Source organism: Leptodactylus fuscus, chromosome 1, assembly GCF_031893055.1.
Source record: "Leptodactylus fuscus isolate aLepFus1 chromosome 1, aLepFus1.hap2, whole genome shotgun sequence".
NCBI lineage: Eukaryota > Metazoa > Chordata > Amphibia > Anura > Leptodactylidae > Leptodactylus > Leptodactylus fuscus.
In genome coordinates this window covers 318221506-318248956 of record NC_134265.1, presented here as the reverse complement: position 1 = coordinate 318248956, position 27451 = coordinate 318221506, and the positions used below count along the sequence as shown (strand labels likewise).

Genomic DNA, 27451 nt, shown 5'->3' with positions numbered 1-27451 from the left:
TAGGAAATGCCAGTCTTAATAAACTACCCCAATGTCTCTAAGTATTTAGAAAATTAGGCATTGATCCATAGGGAGCCACCTTGCAAAAGGTGGTGCTAGAGCAAGATTTCCTTTTTCCATTGAAGCAAACATAATTGTTGACCTTATAGAAGTTAACTATATAGTACTCTTGTACAGCACTGGAGGAAGCCACATGTAAGTGCTTCTAACCTTGTTCCCTTAGTTCCTCACAAAGCTATTAATTTAGTCTATTTTTGTGTCTCTTTTGTTGTCTCTATTGTCCTAGGTCACCATCATTTACCATCCTAGGTAGTCACCATCAGTCACTATCCTAGGTAGTAGGGAATGCAGAGTTGTATGAGTAAATATTTGTATGGTCTAATCTGTCTTCTTTTGGGATTTTAATCCCTGTAGATGGTAAACTTTAATATTTGCACTTTCATTAGTGTTGACAGCTGGTAAACTTCATTCCATTAGTGTTTGGTGACCATTTTAACAGCATGACATTACTGGAGAGCTTAGTACCCTGCCTGATCATATCTACACTTGTCCTTATAGATAGCATACACATTAGTGGGAATTATGCCCTGTTGTCTCTAAACTCTGGTCCCTGCACCTATAGAGGAGGTAATGACCAAACCCATCCATCAGCAGCCTCCATTGAATAACACATCACATTTGGAAAAGTAAACAATGACAATTCCTTTGGCTTGTGCAAGCAGAGTTATTAGTATTGAAACAATTCCCTAAAACGTTGGTACCAAAAAACATTACTAAATACGTTACCAAATATGAGCCTGTATTTCGGAAACCTTGCGTGCTTATTTTTATTGTTGTGATCTCCCATCCTTTGTAAATATCCATAATGGTTCCATATGTACTACAAGCATTTACTAAAATGACGTCATGCAATTCTATCATTTATTACAGGTAATATTTTGGAGTATAGAAGAGTTCACAACGTCCACAGTTCTCCACCATCAGAGAACAATCCCAATGCTACTCCAAGGGCTGAGCAAACAGATGGCAATAGTTTTGTACCACCCCATTCAGAGACTAGAAACATGGACCTGACCAGATGACACACAGTGCACAGCGATGGCCATATAGTGATGACTTATAGTGCTGGTCTTCTGTCACTTGTAGACGTGATCTAAATGGCAAAAGGTGTCCTAAATCATCGCTCAGTGGACAATGTAAGGTGCAGCACTAGTATGTCATCATTACAGGGAATCTGACTATATGAAGGAATATTTCTGCTTAATTTTGGAAGAAATTGACAAAGAGAAATTGCAGGCAATTTTCTACATATGTAGGAGAATAAAGAACATTTCAGTCTCATAAATTATTAATAATCATTATCATTAATCATTGTTTGAAGGACTAAGATGAACACAGTGACCTTCTGAGATCTTAAAGAGGACCTTTTACTACCTCTGCCAAATCCAGCTGCTCTTTGCATCATTCCACTGATTCTTGCACAGTTCAGATTTTATCTCTAGCCCCCACCATTCCTGAGAAATAAATGCTGTTAGTTGTGCTGTCTGATATGCTATTTAGTCTATGTACTGTCAGGTGGGCGGTGTCAGGCCAGGTAAGACAAGTTGTGACATTCTGAGCACTGACACTGGCTGCCTCTGATTGGAGCTCTGAATCACGCCCCCTGCCTGACACTGTCCTCCTGACAGTACAAAGCCTAAGTAGCATATCAGACACCAAAACTAACTGCACTAATTGCTCAGGAATGGTGGAGGCTAGAGAGAAAATTTCTACTGTGCTGGAATCAGTGGAATAATTAATATCTGATAAGACTTAAAGCTGGAGTACTAGGTCCTCATTTAGTAGCCAGTACATCATGGTAGTACGAACAAGTATGTTCAGTTTATAGCTGGCCAAACATCACGAATTTCAGATGACTGGCATTCAAGTTGGTCTGTGAAGGTTGTCATGGTGCATAACAGTGCCATAAAATGACAACTCAATTGTATTTTGTCATAATCTTTGGTCTTCCACTTATACATGGCTGAACTCATGTCAAAATGTGAACAGGATCTGGCAGGGTCTTCTCAGTGGGGAGGGAGCTGCCAATTCGGCAAAATGGGGAAAGACAAAGGAGAGCTGCCCAGTAGCTTCTCTTGGTGCCAGGAGGAGGTGGATTCATCAAGATTGGCATATTATACACCAGACTTGAGGATCCATATGATGGTGGAGGATTTGCTTGATTCTTGACCATAAGTGAGCCTCGTCATAAATTTGGTTCATGATACAATAGGTTGTCCACCTTGGAAGAAATCATCCCTTATTGTGAAAGATTCCTGAAATTTTTGAATTGTTAGAATACTCCTTTAGGCTGGGGCCCCGCACGACGGAGACGCTGCAGGAAAAATCACGGGGTTTTAGAGTAAGGGCAAAGTGGATGGGATTGTAGCGGATCCCATGCCCACTTTGCAGTAATAACTGTGGTGCGGACATGCTGTGATTTCCAAAACCAGCGAGATTTTAGAAATTGCAGCATGTCAATTATACCTACGAAAACGCCAGTGGTTTCCCCATCTGTATAATCGTAACAGATAGTACGCAGAGGAAAACTCCACAAATTTTCTGTCTAAAGCGCTGCGGTAAGAACCGTGTTGCGTTGCCGCCGCGGTTCTTCCCGCAGTGCTGTTTTTTTGCTATGGAACGTCCCTTGGGGCTTTAGCTTTAATATGATATCATAGTAATATTAGGTGTGACTCGCAAGTAATCTAGATAACATATTTCCTTACTTAGTAAACCTTGTTTATAAATAACTTGTTGATATCCCAAATAAAATTCAGTAGAAAACTAAGAAAAGATGAATAAATAATACATACCAGCAGCCGCCTATAACAATCGACATCAACAACATAAATAACTCCAACCATGTCCCAGCTCTTAGCAGAGAACAGCCCAGACCGTATATGTATACAAGGGATGATGTTTACTGATGATATTGATAACCTTTGTTAGAGACTGATCCACATTTAAGTATCAAGGTTGATGAGCACCAAGGGATGTGCCGCCTACTCCTAACAAAGTGACACCAGCCATTTCTACCATATGATTGTCGATAAGGCGTCCCTATGAGGAGATCATCGCAGTGTCCTCATATCAGTGCCAGTCATTGTTCACCCTCAGTACATTCATCAGTTCAATGCCAAAGTGACACAAGGCTGGGAAAGAAGGATGGGGATTGTGAATTGGTGTTTCCTTTGCTAAGATACCTACATTTTTGTCAATATGCAAATGAGTTATTTGGAGCTCCAAAGAGTTGATTTGCATATTAACAAAGAGAGGCTATATCTCAGCAATGGAGGTGCAGATTGACATGCAGACAACAGCGTTTGCTTCAGGTGATTTACCTATCTACCCCACTATGTCTCTCTTGAACTCTTCCCAAGGCAGTACACTTTAGTGTAACCAATGTTCTGCCTATACACAAGTCACCTGTATGAAAGCACAATTGACAGTCTCCGCACGCCACGGGAAAACAACAGCAAAATGTACAATAAACAGAACAAACACCATTGCTAGTGAAATGACTTCCTTGGGCAGGAATTCTGTGTATGGCCACTAAGTCCCCTTACAGTTGCGTCCAATAGTAAAATTTATATATATATATATATATATATATTTATATATTTATAAAAAATTTTTTTTTTTTTCATTTTTTCTTATCATAGTTTGAACTGGCAGGTCATTTGTAGTTTAAATACAATATACAGTATATATAATATACACCACTAGAGGTCAGTGAAACTATTGCTTGCAAACTGTATCTCCAGGGACAGTGAGTACTGGTAAACTAACATGCATGTAGTGGCAGCAGAAGTGAGAAGGAAGCAAATACCATGTGCTATATACTGTATATATATATATATATATATATATATATATATATATATATATATATATATATGTAGCCACATCAGTGGCGTAACTAGGAATGGCGGGGCCCCGTGGTGAACTTTTGTCATGGGGCCCTCCCCGAAGACATCGACCGACCCCCTCCTCCGCACTCTATTATGTCCTTTAGTAAGCCCTGCACACAGTATTTTGTCCCTTACTGGCCCCTGCACACAGTATTATCCCCCATAGTGGACACCCATAAACAATTATTATACTCTGGGGTCTGTATAATGATAGTATTTGTGGGGCCTGCGGTGTCACTTGCCGATCCCGGCCCAGCCAGGATCAGCAAGTGAATAGGGGCCGTAACGGCCTATTTAAAAAATAAAAAAACGCAGCGGAAGCGGCTGTCACCGGGCCCCCTAATGGCCCGGGCCCTGTGGCAGCCGCCTCCGCTGCCTCTATGGTAGTTACGCCCCTGAGCCACATCATATATATCATATCTGAGCAAGGTGTCACAACCTATTAGAGTGGGAAAAAAAGCTGTCTTTTCTATTTCTTGGGAAGTTTCCTCACCAAGTTCCAGGAGAGAGAGAGAGAGAGAGAGAGAGCAATGTCTCCTGTAGTGTGAATATGAGGATAGTGCAGGGGGTCACAATTCCTTAGAGTTATGGACACAACTATGGTGATATAGATGTAGGATGGAAGCAAAAATAATAAAGGAATATTATGAAAGTGCAGAGTGAAAAAAAACAGTAGATAAAGCACAGGAGTGTAACTTGAGAGGATGCAGTCACTCCAGGGCCCAGGAGCCTTGGTGGCCCATAAGCACTGGCATCAGTATTGAGATTGCAGCTTCCATCTGGCCCATAAGCCAAGGAGACCCACAGATTGCCCGAACCACACTGAGGTGGATTAAACTCCTTATCACCCATAACCATCACTATCAAGAATTCACTGTAGGGATGAGGTAGGGGGCCCCGGACAAAGGATTGCATCGGGGCCCACAAGACTCTAGTTATGCCACTTATGAAGCCTGTACTCAAGCTAAAAGCTGTGAATCCCTTAGTATAACATGACATCGAAGCCCTTAACCACAGGAGACACTAGAGGAGACCCCGTCTGGATGCTGACTTGTTTGAGGTTATATTTTCGAACAAGCTGTATATGTCTGTACATGAGGAATAACACAATTTCTGTCGATAATATGACTTGTATATGACAATTTTCACCAGTTCTGCAGTCTCTAAGTCCAATTTTCAGTTCTACCTGAGCTATTCGGTGAAGACTAGCTACTATGATGTCTTCCATACACTGCACACAGAAAGTAGAGGAGAATCTACTGTACTATCTACCTGCAGCACTCCCTCATAAGTAACAGCATCATGGAGGACAAATACAGCCATGCTGAGCAGTTTAGTCATGAATCAAGACAATAAATCACTTATTGGTCAGGCGTGTCTGTGGGTATTTCTGCTTCTGTTTTCCTTCTTCCTACCCTCTCCATAGACTTCAGTGGACAACTGTAACATAATTTTTCTAGTGAGCTAATCCTTCCCGAAAAGCCGTGGTCATCAGTGTGCTGATACTGAAAGTGAGGTAACTGCTGCAAAGAAATCTCCTAGAGGAAATAGGAAGTCTGAGCATGTTATTTGGCTAAGTGGCCAGAGTCAGAACTGTAATTTTTTTTTTTTAAACCTCAACAAAACTTGATTAAAACCCATGTCATTTCTGACGACACATTTCCTTTAAACTATCTTTGTACCGTACTACTAACGAACCACAATGTTGTAATATTTCTTAGTACCGCAGTAAATCTCATCTCTTACTGAAAGCACCTTTGGACCTTCTCCAGCTCTTCCAAGTAATTCCTATACAGTGCTGTACAAATACACACAATACCCCACTTTTTCATATATTATAAGACCTTATTTGTCTTGGCACTGTGAGCTATAAATCAGTCTACCATTGCTTTATACCCCCAAATGCTTCTCAGATCAGTTCGCTTCCCACTTATATCATATAACGTTTAATGCTGAAAAGGATGTTCTTTACCTTCATCAACAATTTGTTACATCTGCATTGGAACTTTATACCTTTCCAGATATGTAATATGATGCATATGACGACGAAATCTTTGGGTTTCTGAACTCTGTTTAGTGCTAGATCATTAAATCTGATATTTTCCACCCACAGCTATGTACTGTAGAAAGCGCCTATGACAGGCAACCTGGCCACATCCCTATGGACAGATTTGCTGGCCATAATGGGTGCCATTTGACAATGTACCATGTCAGTCAAGTCTCTTTAGGTCACGATTCACATGCAGCCATCATTGTATCATTGATTGTTAATATCATTGACCCCATACAGTAGTTTGACCCCATACGGTATGCATTTGTTGGCCGCATATCCCTTATTTACATGTTTAGATATGATGCCCTCAATGATAATAACAATTTTATGCCCATGTAAAAGATCCAACAAATAAGCATTTGCTTGTCTGATTCCTGTGCAGGTTTAGGGTAAGTTCAGATGGAGTTTCTTGGTCCGGAACCTGAGGCGGAGGTCGCCTCAGGTTCCGGACCAAAAACTGGGTAGCCGCATACTTCGCTCTGGATTAGGCCCAATGAATGGGCCTAGTCGGGAGGAGAGAGTGTCTTTTTAGGCCAAATTGCGAGGCGAAACGGCCTGAAGAATGAGCATCTCGTTTCTTTTTCCAGGAGCCGGAACAAACTGGCTCCCGGAAAAAACACCTGAGCGGCTCCCATTGATTTCAATAGGACCTATCTTTTTGGTCAGGATTTTGAAGCGGATACGGCCTCGAAACCCTGACCAAAAAACCACCATGTGAACTTACCCTTACAGGGGCAATGGTGGGTTCATGCAAATGTCCATGAATCCGGCCTCCAACACTGTGAAAGGCAACACAATGGCGACTGCAGCTTATTGTGTCTACTGTTTCTTGGCTTCACGTGCCATGGCTCGGCCAAGAACAAGACACAGTTTACACTACACAAAGAGACTATTGTGTCTTTGGAGTCACGTAACTTTTCCCTTCATAGAAGTCAATAGTGATGTAACGCTGCTATTAAGCAATATTATCTAATACTGTTGGAACTGGAATTTGCACATCTTTAAAATAAATCTTTACTAGTTTCAGCCTCCGACCAAGACCTGATGGATCCTGCGCATATCCAGACTCCTATGTATTACAAAACCATATGCTAAAGAGTGAGATTACAGACAGGCTGAATCCAGTTAGCAGCCGACCTCTGTCTATTGACTACCCCCTTATATTTGTCACACATTAGCCAGGAGCGCAGGCAATGTCCATAATAATCTGTATGACTGGAGGACGAGGTGAACTTTGTAATCCATATTATAAAACACTAATTCCAGAAAATTGGTTTATTATACTCGGAAAAAGTCCAGATATTTCTATTTAAATATTCAGATTTATAGCTATTTATTTTAACCTTTTTTCTGCTTTTGAAAGGCAATTCCAATGAAAGCAACTTATACAAAAGTCGTATCGGTAGAAATCTATCTGGCCATAAAATTGCACACATGTGCTACCTGCTCCTCTATTTATTTGGGGGTAAACAAGATTTAGTTAAATAACATCTGTTACTTAGGCTAGGTTCACACTAGCATTTGGGTTGCCGTTCTTAGGGTCCCCTTGGGGACTCAAAAAATGGAAATACTATTTGCTTAAAACAAGGTACACGTGGAAATCCACAGACCCAATAGACTATAATAGGGTCCAATAAGTTTCCACCTAAAATCAGTGGAGGGAAAAGTCCTGCTGGTAGTAAATTAGTCAAAGGGGTGTGTCTATCGCTGAAGGAGTCCAAAGACTGAAGATTCAGTGATAATTGGAACTAATCAAACTACAATATGGAGTCCACTACAAGGAGGAAATAGAGGAGCTCATGCTATCCTATCCCTAAATGACCCCCTCCTACTGTCCTAACTCTAGAAGGGTGGGAAACCCCTAACAGGATCATACTTCTTAGGACTGTTCAGTAAATAAATCAGGGTATATGCTGTAAAATATGGCCTATGTCTACAACATGATATATACATATACAACCAAGTGGCCTTAAGCTGGCCTTATACTTTCAATGGTTGTCTGCTGACAGGTATTCCTAACAAACGCCCCATTCACATGTATACTCTAAATGCGCAGTACTTTATTCCCTCAACATATGCCAAATGCCCATTAGATGGTAGGTTAGTCCCAACAATATTGTAAAGTTCAGCCAACCTAAGTTTAATGTGTATGGCCACAGTCAGAGGTCACAATCTTCTGTCCCATAGACCCATGGCCTACACTGACAGCTTTTAGCTATATGTGCATTTGCACATACACTTGAAAGGAGTTCTCACTCACTGGGTGATCTGGTACAGCTGTCATGGATTCCCTATTAGCAAGCAGTCAATGTGTGTGGGTTAGTTGGGGCCTGATTGGGGCAATGGCATGCTTGCCCACAAAGAAGGCTCCAAGGGTGCCCCCTTGCACAAGTGCCATAGGTTTACCACCAAGGCCTTAGGGTGTGCACATGCTCCCTAGCTGCTTCTTAAAGACACAAAGTAGCCTGTCCCCTTCTAATCCCATTATTTATTGGGGTATTTAAGGCACCTTCCCCATTAGAAGGTGCCTGAGCAATAAGGTTCTTAGTATCTCTGCAAAGCTAGTCTTTCTTCTCATTGTCTGACCTCTGCCTGTTTATCTGAACCTATTCTACCTGCTCTGATCTATGCTAGTTGTAAAATTACAAGAGAACTCCGCCTGTCCCAATCTTGGCTGGCCTACTAACTACATCACTGCCTGTCGCTTTGGTGCCAAATGGTATTTCTTTGACCCACCTTGGTCAGCTGTCACTAAACTGGGACTACTCTGAGGAAGCAACCTGGCTGCAGCAAAGGGGATGATCATATAGGCAATGTCCTCAGCAGTAGACCTAAGTCAAACCAGTTTAGAGGAACTCGACAGAATAGTAGGATCGATACGTAAAATCTTTATAGAAAGTACAAATCATATAAAAAGTATTAAATACGTAACATTCAAGACAAGCCATTTCTTGACTGAAACAATTTTAGCCAAATATATTCAGAGACTGGACGGAAAAATAGGCATAGCAAGGTATAATAGCAATAAGTAACTAAGGAAAGAAGCAAAGGTTAATGGGGCCGCTGGGTGAGAAATGCCATAAACAAGGAAACGGAGGATTCAAAGTCTGGTGGGATTCAAAGGTGGTGGTTTATCTCTCTGGAGAAAAAAAGTTTCAACGTTGCAGACCTGCCATTGAGAGATAATTTGGAGGACACCGTACACATAGATGGTCATCGGGTCCTACCAGAATTGTGAGGCATGGCTGACATATCTGTTATTTGTATGGCCAGACTTACACTGGTGGACACCGAGAAAGGAGCTTGTTGTCCATACTCTTATAAATGAGAAGAAGATCAAATTTATGGTGCACATAGACAGTGTTCTCACAACATGCATCAATAGGGCACCACTCCATTATAACAAGATGCATTTTCCCTGCGTTCCTGATCATTTTTGGCTTATAGTTTAAGGTATGGGAATAGTAACTACAAGGGTGTGCGCTGGGAACTTAACATAAATTGTTTACAGACAATGCCTCCCAATGATTCATAATTGCCCAATGGTTATTAGTACAGGCAATATAATATAGCTAGGATCAAGCCAAATATGTGACAACATAATATGACTTCCTGTTGAGCTGATGACCTTATTATAATGACAACTTAGTTCACTGTATATTACATGTCAAAAATAGCTATGTCTTTTAGAATGACACATCATAGAAAGTAAGATACAATGAATACTGTATGTGTCGTGAACAGTGTAGAGCTATCATTCAATTGTCACCTTAGTAGACTCACTTGGTTATCTTTACCATTGGTTTGCTTTGGCCAAAAATGAAACAGATCCTTGGTATAATTCAGCAATAGAGGCCCAGAGCACATAAGAAGAATCGTCAAGGTTAATAAGTAATTAAGTAATGTTAAAATTTTTGTGTAAACTTTTAAGTCACGGGTGGACACCTTCTGAATGAGGAAGAGAGAGAATCCAGAATGAAGTTACATAGCACAAAAGATATAAGGAAGTTAACCAACACGGTGGCTCAGTGGTTAGCACTGCAGCCTGGAGTCCTGGGTTCAAATACAAGGGCAACATCTGCAAGGAGCTTGTATGTTCTCCCCGTGTTTGCGTGGGTTTTCTCCGGGTACTCCGGTTTCCTCCCACACACCAAAGACATACTGATAGGGAATGTAGATTGTGAGCTCTATATGGGACAGTGACTGACAATATCTGTAAAGCCCTGCGGAATATGATGGTGCTATATAAGTAAGCATAATAAATAAAATAATAACCAAGGATCTAGACAATTTAGATCTGATCTAAGAATTTACCAGAGATGATTTAATCTATCCAAAGCAATAAGGTATCTGCGGAGGAGACGCACTGTAAGCCAAGCCATTGTACATGTTACCACCCTTGGCAATGACATACATGACACCTGCAATCAAGCGAATATCTATAAGAAATGGTCATAAAGTGGCAATATCTAGGTAATGACATATACATCAGGCATGTGGGGCAATGAAGTAGGCCTTACAGTTGATGAAATGTTGAGTTTTGACGTGTTCCCAACATTCAGAAAGACATAAAGAGCCATATACATAACTGTCTTACAGCAGGTTCACGCTAGGGGGACCTGAAAAATGGATATCCAATCCACTTTAAAGCAGTTACCTGAGGAAACCCGCAGACTTAATAGACTATACGACGTCCATCCGGTTTCCGCCCAAAATCATTTGAGAGAAAAGTATCATGGGTTACAACTACATGAATAGAATCCAGCGCAATGTCCACAAAGACATGGATTTGAGTCACCTTTGTGTAAGATTCTGAAGCCCGATTCACATCTGCATTTGGTATTCCGTTCGGGAAGCAGCACTTTTCTCTTTGCATGTTTTGTGCAGAAACCGCACAGACCCCATTGTAGTCTATGTGGTCCGTATGGTTTCTTAGCTAACCTCTTTTTAATGCATTCGCTATTCCGTTCAGGGGTCCCCAAATGGACTCCCCAAACGGAGTACCGAACGCAGATGTGAACCAGCCTAAGCGTGTCTTTAGAAGGCAAAAAACAAACAACACCAAGCCGATCCTCGTGTATTACCACTGGAAGAAAATGTGGTTTAAATGGAGAGACAAGTGCTTGCTCACCTGGGTGGGTTGTCAGGAGGTCACAACAACCCAAATAGCCTTGAGAGCAAGCAAGTCCAGGGTATGTAGAATAAGGTGGAGAGCAGCAGCTGCAGGACCGTTACACAAACGGGAACGTACAACGAAAAATTGGGGCCGGCCTGATACAATGATCGGCCTGAAGAACAGCGCTCACCCAGAAGATGACAGAAACTTCTTTAATAACAAATGGAACAGCACAACGCGTTTCGGACATATGGTAGTCCTTCCTCAAGTGCACAGTCACTTCAAGCAACATAGATATATACATAAGAAACATTAAAAATCATCAAACAATAAGAATAAAAAAATTAAAAAAAAGAACAAAGAAGAAAGATTCATTTGTCATACAGTTGTTCTTTTTTTTATTATTTTTTATTCTTATTGTTTGATGATTTTTAATGTTTCTTATGTATATATCTATGTTGCTTGAAGTGACTGTGCACTTGAGGAAGGACTACCATATGTGTGAAACGCGTTGTGCTGTTCCATTTGTTATTAAAGAAGTCTCTGTCATCTTCTGGGTGAGCGCTGTTCTTCAGGCCGATCATTGTATCAGGCCGGCCCCAATTTTTCGTTAAGCGTGTCTTCAGTCATGCCCAGTCATGTAGTACATGAAACGTGTACATAGTTTGCCGCTGTGTCTTTGTGGGTGTTACACTAGGACTTTATAGATGGACTAATCACAATTTTTTGGGATATTATGAAAAGTCCAAGCTTAATGGAGAAGAAAGCAAAAAATAAGGAATATTTCAGGATGATGGAGACTTAAGCACAGAGATGTTTTTGATAAATATGATTCAACTTGAATCTAATTAGTGCAAATTTTTACTAATAATATATTATACATAGTATACTAATTTTCTTCTATCGTGTGTAAAAACAGTGTACCATGCCGATGTTTAGCTGCTAGCCCACCCATGTGCTGAAATATAATGTGCCAATATCTCAGTCATGTGTATTAGGACATGCTCACTTACAGTACACAGTTGACATGGCTGAAATGTCCAAAATAGAATTCAACCATGTTGATCCTCAAGAAGTAGACAATGCCAAAATCCTTCCTGACTCCATTTATGGATCAATGTCCCATCGGCCATGATGTTTCACTTTCATGTTACTGCTAATACGTATATACTCGAGTATAAGCCGACCCGAATATAAGCCAACCCCCCTAATTTTACCACAAAAAACTGGAAAATTGACTCGAGTATAAGCCTAGGGGGGAAATGCAGCAGCTACTGGAAAATTTCAAAAATTTCAGCACCTACTGCACCCCAAACCCCCATCAACATCAATCTAGTATTTATCCCCTATCCTATGGATAGGGGATAAATAGTTGAAAGATCACTCTTACTTATTGATTTCAAGGGGGGCTGGGGGTGGAAGGGGATATTGTTATATACACTCCAGACACTGTATTGTTTGTATGGTGTAGGTTGTACTCACATTATGCTGCAGTTGTTCCAGGGAGAGAAGGTTGTCCAGCCAGAAGGTCCACGGGGAATGCAGCAGGATGCCCTCACTGTCCGGCTCATGTGACAGCTCCAGGTGATGGTTCAAGTGTAGCTGCTCGTTGCTCTCTGCCTTCTGCTCCCGCCGGCCTGGACCCGCGGGGAGCACCATCTTCCTGTGGACCCCGCCAGTCACTTAACTGCGCAGAGTCAGCAGTTTTGGCAGCAAGGTCCACGGGGAGTGCAACTCCAGGCTGGTGATTGTTCAGGTTCAGCTGCTCCTCGCTCTCCGCCTTCAACTGCCGCCGGTCCGGACCCGCGGTGACGATGCTGGTGCTCCCCACGGGTCCGGACCGGCGGCAGCTGAAGGCGGAGAGCGAGGAGCAGCTGCACCTGAACCATCACCAGCCTGGAGCTACCGCAGGAGGCGGACAGTGAGGGCATCCCGCTGCACTCCCCGTGGACCTTCTGGCTGGACAACCGCAGTAGAATGTGAGTGCAACCTACACCGTGCAAACAATACAGTGTCTGGAGTGTATATAACAATATCCCCCCTGCGCTTGACTCGAGTATACCGGCATATACTCAAGTATATACGGTAATTTATTAATAAATGTAATAAAACTGAAACAATTGAGTATTATTTCTAAAATCACCATATTTATTATATATTACATTAGAAGTATATGACAACTGGACATGGATTCTAGCATGGCCAAAATTGCCAAATGCGTAAGAAACATGAGTATACGATAAAAAAATATTACATGTATTTACAGTAAAATATGCATTTTATTTAACTATATACATGAGTTTAATGAGATTTACAGATCTGTATTAATATGTACACAGTACAGAGCACAGACTGTATTGGACTGGCTTGGTCTCAATTGCAAATACACGTCTTATGTGTATATTCCTTATGTGTATTCATATTATTATGTGTATTGAGTGCTACATTTAATGGTTTCCCCAGTCTTTCCATTCTATCCATCAAACATTCAACAGTCCATAGGAGCCAAAGGCCCATAGCAGCAATTGTATCACTTATAACCTTTTCTATGTCATAACCTAGTTATAATATTGCTAGTGATTAGAAATACGTGGACATAGACATCATTGCCACCGCTATTATATGTTATTTCTAATCTTCTCTTCGCCAATTGGGTCACAAAATAAATAGTAATTTGATGAGAACTCCATAGAATAAAAGTTATTTTACAGTCCCAAGATCCCCTAGATCCTCCTCCGACTTGTCTTAAAAGGTAGTAAGGTTCATATTCTTTCCTCGATCTTTGTTATCGTTAGACGGGAGCTCATCTGTCAGGTCTACAACATTTTCGTGACACTCCAAAGCCTGGGGCTTGTCCAGTGTTGCTTCTTCATCTTCTTTCTCCATGCAACACTTACAGCACTTACATTTCTTACAACAGCAGCAACAGTATCGGCCACAAAACAGAGTGCTGGCGGTTATCCAGTGATCCCAAGGCTTCATAGAATGCATCCACTTGGGTAGGAAGTCCCAGGTTTTTAGAAAATTTGGTAAAATTCTGGGGTATTTGGATTGTAAGACATTGATAACGATTACAGCGATAATTACCAGCACAATTGGAAGAGCAACTCCCCCAAGTGCTGCCCATCCAGCCATGGACAAGCCGAAGACAGCCAGCGGTAACAAGAAGAAGCACAAGATCAGGTAGATAACAGCAAACCATCTGTATTTTGCTGTCTTGTTCCCCAAGCCTTTGGCCAATCGAATTGGTATCCTCATAAAGGGGATGGGATACCAAACAAGTATTCCAGATATATTGAAGAAAAAGTGGCATAACGCAATCTGAAAAACAGGATGAAATATATTATTTTAACTTGACGAAACACATTAAAACTATGAGAAGATACTTTGTGCTAATAACTCTGGCTCATACATAATATACATGGTCCAACATTACATGAGGTTTTGTTACACTAGGTTCACACCTGTGGGTTTCCTTTTTTGGGGTCTGCTTGCAGGACTTTTCTCTCTGCATTTTCCAAGCGGAATGTGGGATAGAATCCCTGAACAGAAACCAAGCGCTAGTGTGAACCCAGCCTTAGACTTGCATTCCCCTTGCCTATGTCTTCCTTCAAGTCCAAGTTGAGATTTTGCTAACATAAAAATCTATCTAGAGATGGCCTCCTCCTCCTCTCCTCAGTTCTAGATAGGATATTCTGATCAGATTGGAAGACTCCACAGAATATTAAAGGGCCCAAATTAATGTTAGCTGAATCTGGCAATTTTTGTGTGGCCAGCTAACTATCTCCTGTGTATACGGATATCCCAACTATTCCTCATAAAGGTGATGATCTTGGGGGGGGGAGGCATAGAGCATGTGGAATTTTCATGCCTTATCCTTTTATTCTCAGGGAAGAAAAGTCACCACTAAAGAGGTCTTCCTACTTCTCCTCTACCCATTGAAAACACATGCACACTCAACCAAATGGGAATGGGTTCAGTGGGAATAGCTGGTCGATGTTCACTGGCAACTATTGGTGGTGCATAGCAAACTTTAAGTTGGTATTAAAAAGTCTATGCCCCAATCACAAAGTATTGCTTATGCACAGGGAAGATAATAATGGTCTGTTCACTAGGGGTCCCACCACTGAGTCACTTTGGTATAACCTCCATTCATCTGAGCCTAACAAGCTCGTAAAAGCCTTGGTGGAAAGCTTGGAGGGCTTAAAAATGAAGAGGAATTTGAGACAGAATTCCACCTCAAATTCTTGTTGATTTTGCACTGGTTGAACTTACCCTTACCCTACTGTAAACTGCTATGACATGGTAACAATTTTAGCAGTGCACTCAATACAATATAGCTTCAGCTGTCAATGCCAAAAGCCACATTTTGCTCCAGAATTTCTGGATGTTGAGACCCAATTTAGACAATATTTTTTGAAGTTGAGTGACTAAAGACAGTACTGTAAAACACACCTGTACAGAATTTTGCAAGGTCTCCCCTGGACTGGCCAATGCCGCTAACAGGGCTGTTGTAGTTGTTCCAATGTTGGACCCAAGTGTCAATGGATAGGCACGCTCAATGCTGATCACTCCAATACCTACAAGCAACATATGTTAATATATAACATGATGTACTAGAAACAATATAACCATGAAGTACATGTTCTTAGAGTCATCCATGTTCCTTACCGATGAGTGGAGTAATGGCGGATGTGAAGACAGAACTACTTTGTACAATAAATGTCATTCCTGCACCAACTAACATTGCAAGGTATCCAGTCAACCATGAGAATGGGAAGGGGAAGTCTTGGGGAGAAAAACAAGAAAGGACGTGTCATAAATGATGGAAAAAGGAAAATATGAAGACTTCCAAATCTATATGGTAACCATAGAAGACATCTACATGGACATTGTCTCACTGATAGTTACCAGTATTGATGATCTTCTTGATCACGACAGACACTTGTCCTTTCAGCATGGAGTTCAGAAGCTTGACAATCAAAATTAGACACACGCAAAGAACTAGCAATGACAGTGCCAACAGGATGAGTCCCACTGCTAGATCCGGGAGAGTAGTGTTAGCAAATATGTGAGAGCCTGGAAGACAACGTAGATAGGAATAGTTACCACAATGGTCTGTTCTTCTTCCAACTTGTATTTAATCAAAGTAAAGTGGACCATGCACATTTAAAAGCTGTCAGTGCGACCCTTATACACATGAACATTTGGTTCAGGAGAGCATGCATGTGCTCCGAATATGTTTTGAACATTTCTGTAATTGTCACTGATAGTTCAAAATGCATTAAAAAACAACGTAAATAAAATAACTTACAGCTGACTTTCACACTCTCATACATCTCTGTCCATGTCACATTATTTTCATCGGTCCAGCAGGTTCTGTTGGCAGTGCAGTAATCCATACCAGGCACACTAATGTTTGTCCATTCCTATGTAAAATCATGAACATATATTATTTGTAGACACTTGAAAAAGTGATCTGATACACAATGGTACATCATATAATATGATTTGTAGATGATAAATAACTTATTCCATCAGATAATATGAATTGCATATAGTATATCATATAATATAACTTAGAAATGGTACGTCATATAATATGGCTTTTAAACGGTAAATAACTTGTATATAGTATGTCATATAATGTGACATGCAGATGGTAGATAACTTGTATAAAGTACATCATATAATATGACTTGTAGATGGTATATGATATATATATATTAGATCTTATGATATGACTTGTAAGTGCTAAATAACTTGTGTATATTATAGTATATCATATAATATGACTTCTAAGGGCGGGTTCACACCAGCGCCCGATCACCGTTTTGAGGTTTCCGTCTTCTGGCGACAGGAGACAGAAACCCGGCATTCTGTGTCCACCGGTGAGCGCCCATGAGCGTCTTCTGGTCTCTGTGGCGAAACCGTTTTTTTTTTTTTTTTTTTAACCTGACACAAAGTTTTGCATGTCCGACATTGTGTCCGGTTAAAAAAAAAACTGTTTTGACGCAGATTGCAGAAGACGCTCACGGGCGGACATTTTGCAAACCCATTCAAATGAATGGGTTTGAAAATTGCCTGCTGGTTTCCGTCTCCTGTCCAGTTTCTCAGGCAGGAAACGGAGATCGGGCGCTGGTGTGAACCCACCCTAAATAGTACATCATATAATATAACTTGTAGATGGTACATAACTTGTATATAGTATATCATATAGTATCATTTGAGTATAGTTGTATACACTTGTGTAGATATTATGACTTATAAATTGTACATCATATACTATGACTTGTAGATGGTAGATATATTGTGTATAGTACATCATATATTATTACTTGTATACAGTACAACACACAGTATATTATGACTTGTACATGGTAGATAACTTGCATACAGTACATCCTATAATACGTCTTTTAAACGGTAGATGATTTGTAGATGGTATGGCTTTATAGTATATCATAGTCCAGGGATGTCTTCTTACCTTGAACCCACAGTCCCTCTTGATCAAACTCATATTCTGAGCAGCGGGGTTCCCATTGGCAATCTCCTGAATGACTTTCTTGTCAAGCTACAATAGAAAAGACATGGTCATGCGCTGTAGCCTATATAATACATGTAAGGGATGTATATATGCCCCTATACACATACTATAAGAAAAAAGTAGGATGAACCAGCTAATTGTCCAAGGGCCAGCTAACTCTTCTCCCCAACAGGAGAAATGAAGGCATGCAGGAATTTCGATGCCTGGCCCTTGTATTCCCCATAGATATGCTGTCACCAGAGTTCTCATCTGCAGCTTGCTCCCTATACCCACTAACAATACATATATGCGTGTCCAAGCCGAGCATTCATGTGTATTAGTGAGAGGGATACCTACTGGATGAATAATTATTTGGCTCCAAGCTACTGAATGTGTAGGGGCGACAAAGGAGGACATGTAAAATATATATTTTTTTAATTTCCCTATGCTAAAAAAATTTAAGGGCAGTTTCAGACAATAAATATAGTTCAGTTTCTTTGTAATATTATCCCAGATTGATCGATTGAAACATTTTTATTTTCATGAGATCCAATTTTTTTCTTACATGGACACTTATCCTACTTTTCTTCTGTGACAGTGATCCCTACTGGTGGTGAGAACTGACTAGTAGACATAGCTCCACCCCTCTAACCTAATTGCACCAACTTTATTTATAATAAACATTACAACAGTAACAATGGTTGGCGTTTACTATTGCAATCCCACTACACCATTATGTTTTCATTCTCCATTTTTCACCTGAGCCATGTGTATACCTGAATAATTCCTTTGGTGAGGGGTTCGGTGATAACTTTTAGCATATCCGGGGCATCTTCTCCTGACTTTATATTAAAAGAGTCAACAATGGCGCTGGTGAGGTGATACAAGTATCCTGATGCTATCTCAATAGGCAGTAGGACCAGCACTGACAGCCAGTTAAAGAAATCGTGCACTGTGGCTCCTGCAAAGGCCCTGAAATGAAAAAAAAAAATATATTTTTATATCATTGGATACCAGTTTAATGGTGACTGCTTATATTCATTACACTTGTTATCCATGTGCATGGACGCTGATCTGAGTGACAGAGAGTCCCTGTAGCTACGTATTACAAAGCCACAGGCGTTCCGTGTATGGTGCTCCTTACAGCAACATATTACAGGATTATTCTCCCCTACAAGCAATATGGCACCTGATAGAATGGGACAATGGAAGAAATTTACTACTATCTGTGCACCAGAATATTGTTCTAACAGTGATGCAATGTTTGTCACACGTGTGTCACTTTTTGGATTTTTCTACCATTCATTCCACTTCAGACCTAGACCTAGTAATAGTTGTCAGCACAGTATGGCATACGACATATCAGTCATAATAAATTTGTCCCAATTTATTTTTACTTTTAGGTACATAGGCATTCTGACGGAAACAACTATGGATGCCTCAATATGAAATTGAAGGCAATGGTGCACCAAAGAAGTCAATGAGCACCCTATTATGACTATGTACAATATGGAGGCTGTATAAAGCTACAATACACTTATGTACATGAGACCTTAAAGGGTTATAATATTGATGACCTGTCTTGGAATAGATCAACACTATCAGGTTGATGGGGGCTGACACTGAGCACCCACACCATTAGCTTTATGATGTGGCAGTAGTACTTGGGTGAGTGTCACTTACGGTTCACAAGCCAGTGACGTCACATACCTTAGTCACATCAAGATAAGATAATCCTTTTATAGTCCCACCATGGGGAAATTCAGTGTGTTACAGAAGTATAGATAATACAGAATACAAAATACAGATTCTACATGATAGAGGTCCCACTTGAATGGGACTGAACTGTAATACCAAGCACACTCACTATACAATATATGGCTCTGTGCTTGGTAAGGACATTTATCTTTATATACTTTGCATACCCTAGGCACAGATATCCTATATGCAATCTGTTCAGACACTTTTGGGTTTTATACTATTAGAGTTTGGGTATTTTTTGCATTATACCGGTAATTTTTGGCTTTGTGCTTTCTTTGGACTGCAAGTTTTCTCAACGTTCCAATTTACAAATATGTGTTTGCCTCTGTACCTGTCTTAGAAGCCATATTGCCCAGGATTTATGGGCTTATTTAGAGATAATATTATAATTTTATGGTATTTGGCATCTAAGAGCAAGTGATCTATAACCATATATATGACTAAAATTTTATTTTCGGGGTGTGGCCCATGATTTCGTTTCCTGCCTCTACAAACAGGGGTAATATATAAAACACGAACAGCATGTATGGGCAAGTGTATCGAAATATACGTTCAGTGAATTCAATGTATCAAAAAGAACATCAGAAAGTAATGAAAGAATATTCTTGTACGTCCGCCTTAAAGAACATACAGAACAACCATGGTAGTATTTCATTCAGTGACAACAGGAAAGGACTTTCTGTGCTTCACTGGTTCCTCATTCTGGTAATTGACATAATAAGAGCGGGCATTGTACCTTCTGAATTCATTCCGGTCACCAGACTGCATCAAAGCCACAATGGTGTTTGTGACTGATGTGCCGATATTGGCTCCCATGATGATAGGAATGGCCGTCCTAACCGTAAGAACTGTCAAGACACAAACAGCATTCATTTTACATTGTAATCTCCTCTGTTTTTATTACATTCATTATAAACTCCCATATCGACACCATCTACTACGACACTGCTATTCTTCTACGTTCAAGGCTATGTTATGTCATTGCAATGGCTGTAACCTTTTGTATATGATTGAATTTAAAGGGCTTGTCCAGTTTCAGAAAATATATGTTATTATGTGTATAATGAAAAGTTGTACAATTTTCCAATATACAGTCCTATGAAAAAGTTTGGGCACCCCTATTAATCTTAATCATTTTTAGTTCTAAATATTTTGGTGTTTGCAACAGCCATTTCAGTTTGATATATCTAATAACTGATGGACACAGTAATATTTCAGGATTGAAATGAGGTTTATTGTACTAACAGAAAATGCGCAATATGCATTAAACCAAAATTTGACCGGTGCAAAAATATGGGCACCTCAGCAGAAAAGTGACATTAATATTTAGTAGATCCTCCTTTTGCAAAGATAACAGCCTCTAGTCGCTTCCTGTAGCTTTTAATCAGTTCCTGGATCCTGGATGAAGGTATTTTGGACCATTTCTTTCTACAAAACAATTCAAGTTCAGTTAAGTTAGATGGTCGCCGAACATGGACAGCCCGCTCTCAAATGATCTGAAAACAAAGATTGTTCAACATAGTTGTTCAGGGGAAGGATACAAAACGTTGTCTCAGAGATTTAACCTGTCAGTTTCCACTGTGAGGAACATAGTAAGGAAATGGAAGACCACAGGGACAGTTCTTGTTAAGCCCAGAAGTGGCAGGCCAAGAAAAATATCAGAAAGGCAGAGAAGAAGAATGGTGAGAACAGTCAAGGACAATCCACAGACCACCTCCAAAGAGCTGCAGCATCATCTTGCTGCAGATGGTGTCACTGTGCATCGGTCAACTATACAGCGCACTTTGCACAAATAGAAGCTGTATGGGAGAGTGATGAGAAAGAAGCCGTTTCTGCACGTACGCCACAAATAGAGTTGCCTGAGGTATGAAAAAGCACATTTGGACAAGGCAGCTTCATTTTGGAAACAAAAATTGAGTTGTTTGGTTATAAAAAAAGGCGTTATGCATGGCGTCCAAAAGGAAACAGCATTCCAAGAAAAACACTTGCTACCCACTGTAAAATTTGGTGGAGGTTCCATCATGCTTTGGGGCTGTGTGGCCAATGCCGGCATCGGGAATCTTGTTAAAGTTGAGGGTCGCATGGATTCCACTCAGTATCAGCAGATTCTTGAGAATAATGTTCAAGAATCAGTGACGAAGTTGAAGTTACGCCGGGGATGGATATTTCAGCAAGACAATGATCCAAAACACCGCTCCAAATCCTCAGGCATTCATGCAGAGGAACAATTACAATGTTCTGGAATGGCCATCCCAGTCCCCAGACCTGAATATCATTGAACATCTGTGGGATGATTTGAAGCGGGCTGTCCATGCTCGGCGACCATCTAACTTAACTGAACTTGAATTGTTTGTCCAAAATACCTTTATCCAGGATCCAGGAACTGATTAAAAGCTACAGGAAGCGACTAGAGGCTGTTATCTTTGCAAAAGGAGGATCTACTAAATATTAATGTCACTTTTCTGTTGAGGTGCCCATACTTTTGCACCGGTCAAATTTTGGTTTAATGCATATTGCACATTTTCTGTTAGTACAATAAACCTCATTTCAATCCTGAAATATTACTGTGTCCATCAGTTATTAGATATATCAAACTGAAATGGCAGTTGCAAATACCAAAATATTTAGAACTAAAAATGATTAAGATTAATAGGGGTGCCCAAACTTTTTCATAGGACTGTATTTTCTGTATCAATTCCTCACGGTTTTCTAGATCTCGGCTTGCTGTCATACATTCTATATGATGCTAGGTTCTATCCTAGTCCAACCTAACACTGCCCCAATATAACATAAGCATGCTGTATCTGCCAGATCAGAACCCCTAAACATTTGCACTGGAGTGTGATAGATAGTTAGACAATATATACATTAGTAACAGGTATACTTACGTCCAGATGACACCATGCTGACCACAATAGATGTCGATGTACTTGAACTCTGTACAAGGACGGTCACCAGAACGCCGATCACCAGTCCAGCAATAGGATTGGACAGTACAGAGTGGTTTTTGAATATATCTCCAGCAGCCTTCCCTATAATGAGTTAATTGTAAGTTCATTAAGATGTATAAGGAATGGAAAATTCCATATTAAAGGTGAATTAAAGGTAAATATCTCATTGCCAAGGGGGATATCCATTTCACGTTTACCCATACATAATGTCTTAGGCTTGGTTCACATCTGCTCAAGGGTTTCTGTTTGAGGGGTTCGCTTAGGGACGCCCTGAACAGAAACCTAATCTGAATAACAAAGCAGTTATCTTAGGAAGCCCACGGACCCCCTAGACTATAATGGGGTTCATGTGATGTCCATTCGGTTTCCGCCCCAAAAGGTCAAAAAATGCGGAAAGAAAAGTGCTGCTTGCATTTTCCATGTGGAGAGGAGAATGGAATCCCCATATGGAGTGGCAGGGGCAGATATGAATCGAGCCTAACCCAAGTGATTTCATACAAGTCACCTGGCCTTGAACCAACTGCAATAAGACATTTGACTTTTTATCATTTCTGAACTATTGACATCAGAAAAAACTAATTAAAATTGATAAAAAAAACTATTAGAACTCATAGTTTATCTTAATACAATATAATGTATCCATATTAATATTACTGTGTGCTTGAGGTCATAATAAGAAGTCAATGGCTATAACAGGACAATCGTATTCTCTTACCTCCGACCAGCTGGAAGGCAGAACTTAGGACATCCAAGGAGCAAACAAAGAAATATAACAAGGCCAGCAAGAGGATCAATTTTGTGATTGACAGCAGAACTGAGAGGATACGTTGTTTTGTGTTCATTTCTGTAAAGCAAAAATTTCAGTCAATTAAAATGCACTTGAAGATGGAGAAATATCAGTGATGTCCAGTGAAACGTATCCAAAACCTCCCCCTAATCCAGACTAGATTCCCATATGTTCAGATCTACTATATACCATCCATCCTTTTGGAAAGATTAGAAGCACTGTTACCTTAGTGTTCTGGTAATGACAAGTACAAAAATACTAGACCCGGTGCAGAGGTATATTTGTGATTGGCTTTGTTGACCTTATTATATCATGTTCTTCAATGTAACGTTGAGTGATCATCTGCATATATAGACCCACCTGCCCACTTTGGTCCAGTACTCTTCAGTTCTGGCATCTCCCATGGGTCAAACTCTTTTTCTTCAGCTTTGTCGTTGCATAGCGTCAAGGTAGAGTAAGATGGAGGTAGTGATTCTGTGGCAATAGAGCTACCGTCTTGTAGAAAATAGAAAACATGCAATAAGTACATGTCTATTTTAATGGGGCCTGCATTATATTCATGAGGCCAATATTGGATATCAATAGGAAATTGGTAACAATGGAGCTTGAAAATGTAATCTCACCAGGTGGAGGGTCTGCATTGCCATTAGGAGGATGGGACTTCTTGGGAAGATCCTCTGGAACATGGTTCTGGAATTCTGGGAAAGGAGACATCTTCTGCAAACAAATAAAAGTGAATGTTAAGAAAACTGCATCACAAATCTCAGCCATCCACCATCTTGAACAAAAGAGCCCATTCACCAGTAACTTCAAGCAATAAGGTTGGAGACGACCCATCACCTTTTATGGCAGGATATAAACTGCGACTGTGCTAAAGCTGAGATGTGAATAGGCCGTAAGCGGGTTCTGTATATCGTATACACCTTGACGAGCGGTTTCAACACTATGGTGGATTTTCTCACATAATTTACACAAAGGACAAGAAGGGACCAGATATGTCAATGAATAGAAAATGTTATTCCTCCATGATGAACTGATAGACTGTTAACTTGGGTGGCTACTTGGAAAGGAAGAGAGAATTTATTTCTAGGTAGGCACCAATGGGATACGCTCGTCAATTTTTCCCATAGCAACTAACTAGATGAGATATTTTGCAGAAGAACATGGGCCAATGACTTATAGGTTGGCATAAGGAAAATAACAATGTATGGTTTTGTAAATCACACCGATCTCTAGTTTATAATCAACGTCCCTAAGAAGAATTGGATATACTAATATACCCCTAAACACAAAATATAATATTACTAGGAGAAATTCCAGTGTAAGGGTGGGAACCATCTAGACAATAACGCCTAGACACATCAATGCACACATTCTACTCTCATTGTTTTAATTATAGCCCGTGCCATCTCCAACTAGACTATCTCCCTTAACCTGCTGGGCAAGTTATTAATAATTACCTCTATCATACATAAATCAATTTTACGCAATCCTGGAGCCTCGTAGAGAGACAAGACATGTAGTGTATTAAATACAATACACAGAACCTACACAAGTTGTTAGCCTAGAACAAAGTACCGGGGCTGGATTGTCTACAAGGTAACCTATTCTGAAGAGGATTTCGAGAAAATATAAAGACATGTAGAACATTATTCAGCCAAGTGTGCATGTTTATTATGTAGGGGGAAGAGGATTCGTTGATGTCTGTCCCCGCTCGCACCCAAGTGCTAACAGTTGTGAAATTTATCACGCCCAATCTTTCTTTGCCTAGCAGTCAGGAGGCCTCATAGACAAGATATCATTAACAGGTCCTGTAGACATCGGTGGTTTATGGTAAGTTTTGTTTTAAACTTAAGAGGACCTTTCACCACCTCCACCAACTCCAGAGCTTTCCATCCTTTTGTAGGCACCACTCCACTGGTTCCAGTGCAGTTGGGATTATTTTCTCTACCACACACTGTTCCTGAGCAATCAGTGCAGTTAGGTTTGGTGCCTGGTTTGGCATTAGGCTCTGTACTGTCAGGTAGGCCGTGTCAGGCAGAACCAGGTAATGGGGCGTGATTCAACACTCTCTGGGCAGTGTCAGACCCCTCGTCTGATGCCGCCTACCTGACAGTACACAACCTAATTGGCATATCAGGCATCAAAACTAACCACTAAGTGCTTTGGAACAGTGGGGGCTATAGAAAAAATTCCAACTGTGCCGGAGTCATGTGCCTTAGTCACATGACTGTTTTTACAACCATGAATGTTTATGGGTCCAAAACCCAAAGACATTCATGGATCTTAGAATGGCCATATGGTGACTGAAAAAGGGGAATCACACGGCTGGTATTCACAGTCAATTCAATGGGCTTCAACTGACTAACATGCCTGTCTATAATGGACATTAGATCCGTGAAAAACTGCACTGTTGTGTGAATAAAGCCTAAAGGATGCAAAGAATTGGAGCTGATGGTGGAAAAATTAAATCCTCATTGTCTATTATATAATAGATAGACAAAAACAGGCTATTACAGAAGGTGGGGCCCTAATTTTTTACTGCTGTGCTGAAAACACAGTCGCCTGCTAGTTATTATCAAGCTTACTATGATAAACTATGACAATAAGCTATGTAGACATATACAGGATGAAACGCTGACTCAGCTACTATATTTTTTTTAATGCAGCAATATCATGAAGCGCATTCTCCCAGCAAAAAAGTCAAGAAATGCGAGAAGCCCTGCGTGGCCACATGTCCTCCACCATAACATAACAAGTACCTTTTTGTCCATGTTTCTAGCTTCAGACAAGTACTGGAAAGCAATTATTAAATGATTAGAATGAATCACATCCCATCTCACACCAGTGCCTGGCCCACTAATACCTTCTAAAAATATTCTGGGATTTATGGAAGTCCAATTAACCCATAATTATACCGTATATTAGCTGTAACACCCTGTCCACTTATAGTGATAATAATACAACAGGATGACAGGCAATAAAATGCAAGAACATGTAAGGGCTTGTAGATAAAGTGTTGCTTCAGAGTCAAATTTACTTTCAGGAAATATGGCGCCCATCAGGGGTTTGGTTGGGAGTTTTACTATGTACAGGTTGCTCTATTCTTGTCATTATCAGTGGAAAGGCCTACAGACATATAGTTGTGTACAGAGCCTTTTGCAGAGCTGTCTCATGGTGTATATTGAATATAGAGCATGCTGGTGGCAGATATTTTGGCAGATATCTCTATTTTATGGCTATAATACACTTGGTAGATATTGAAGATATGTCTATTTTATGGATATGTCCATATTCACAGATATGTCTATATTATGGATGAATTATATTTCACAGATAGGGAATATATGTCTATTTTATGGATGAATTATATTTGGCAGATATGTCTAATTTATAGATGAATTATATTCAGCAGATATGTCTATTATGTACAAGAATTACATTCGGCAGATACGTCTAATTTATGAATGAATTATATTCGGCAGATATGTCTATTTTATGGAGGAATTATATTTTATAATGACACTTTTTTCAGAACTGGCCCTTACACATTACATGACAACCAAAGTGAGTATTATGTTACATTAGGTAGCTCAATAAGAAGGACCACGAGGTAGGCAAAGAGGTCACCTAGTAGATGAAGTACTGTAAATCTACTGTGCTCACGCCAAGTACTCTAATGAGCAGCCGGAATGTGAAATATGAGAGCGCAGTCTTGGACAAGAGGACATTATTATTATAAGATGCTTCATTGCATTCACAGGAGATAAAAGGCATTCTGAAGTCATCTTATAAACTTATCTTATGTAAACAGAGATGTAGCAGAGTTAAGTTTGTCATTTGGCACAACAATGGTCAATTCACGGGCATCACATTTGTTAAAATCCATGTCTTTGGCTCTAAAAACCGCAGCAAATTATGCAACAAAAAAGCTGTGTTTCTGCAACGTGCAGCATCAACCGAAATGTTGCAAACAAAGCCCCATTTAAAGGGGTTGCATTTATTCAGAAAACATCACTGCTTTCTTCAGAAAAGAGCGCCACATCTGTTCACAGGTTGCGTATGGAATTACAGCTCAAACCTATTCGCTTCAGTTGAGCAAAGCTGCAACACCAGACACAACCCGTGGACATGTGTTTTCTAGCCAAGTACATCTCCTTTAAATACATGGAAACAATTTTCAGTTGCACAAATTGTAGAAAATCTGCCATGTATGAATTTGCACCAAGTTTGTCTTTTGAAAGAGTCCTTTTATATTTTTGGCATGAAAAACTGCAAGTGTGATTCCAGACTAATTATTGTATACA

The 27451-nt window shown here is 40.2% G+C and overlaps 2 protein-coding genes across 2 annotated transcripts in view; one reads left to right on the top strand and one right to left on the bottom strand.

Moving 5' to 3' along the window:
- Positions 1–1305, top strand: part of SEL1L3 (SEL1L family member 3) — a 46623-nt gene extending 45318 nt beyond the window's left edge. The window contains exon 24 of the mRNA XM_075259875.1: positions 931–1305. Within this exon, the coding sequence (XP_075115976.1) occupies positions 931–1082 (152 nt within the window). The 3' untranslated portion in view covers positions 1083–1305. The remainder of the gene's footprint in view (positions 1–930) is intronic.
- A 12088-nt stretch (positions 1306–13393) lies between these two features.
- Positions 13394–25936, bottom strand: SLC34A2 (solute carrier family 34 member 2). Its single transcript, XM_075266175.1, has 13 exons — positions 25907–25936; positions 23768–23861; positions 23505–23639; positions 23073–23201; positions 22295–22438; positions 20143–20254; positions 18422–18617; positions 17607–17693; positions 16434–16548; positions 16031–16198; positions 15791–15907; positions 15575–15699; positions 13394–14440 (listed from the first exon to the last, which is right to left on the bottom strand). The coding sequence occupies exons 1-13, from the start codon at positions 25916–25918 to the stop codon at positions 13865–13867; spliced, it is 2010 nt and encodes a 669-aa protein (XP_075122276.1). The 5' UTR covers positions 25919–25936; the 3' UTR covers positions 13394–13864.
- Between the last annotated feature and the right edge of the window lie 1515 nt (positions 25937–27451).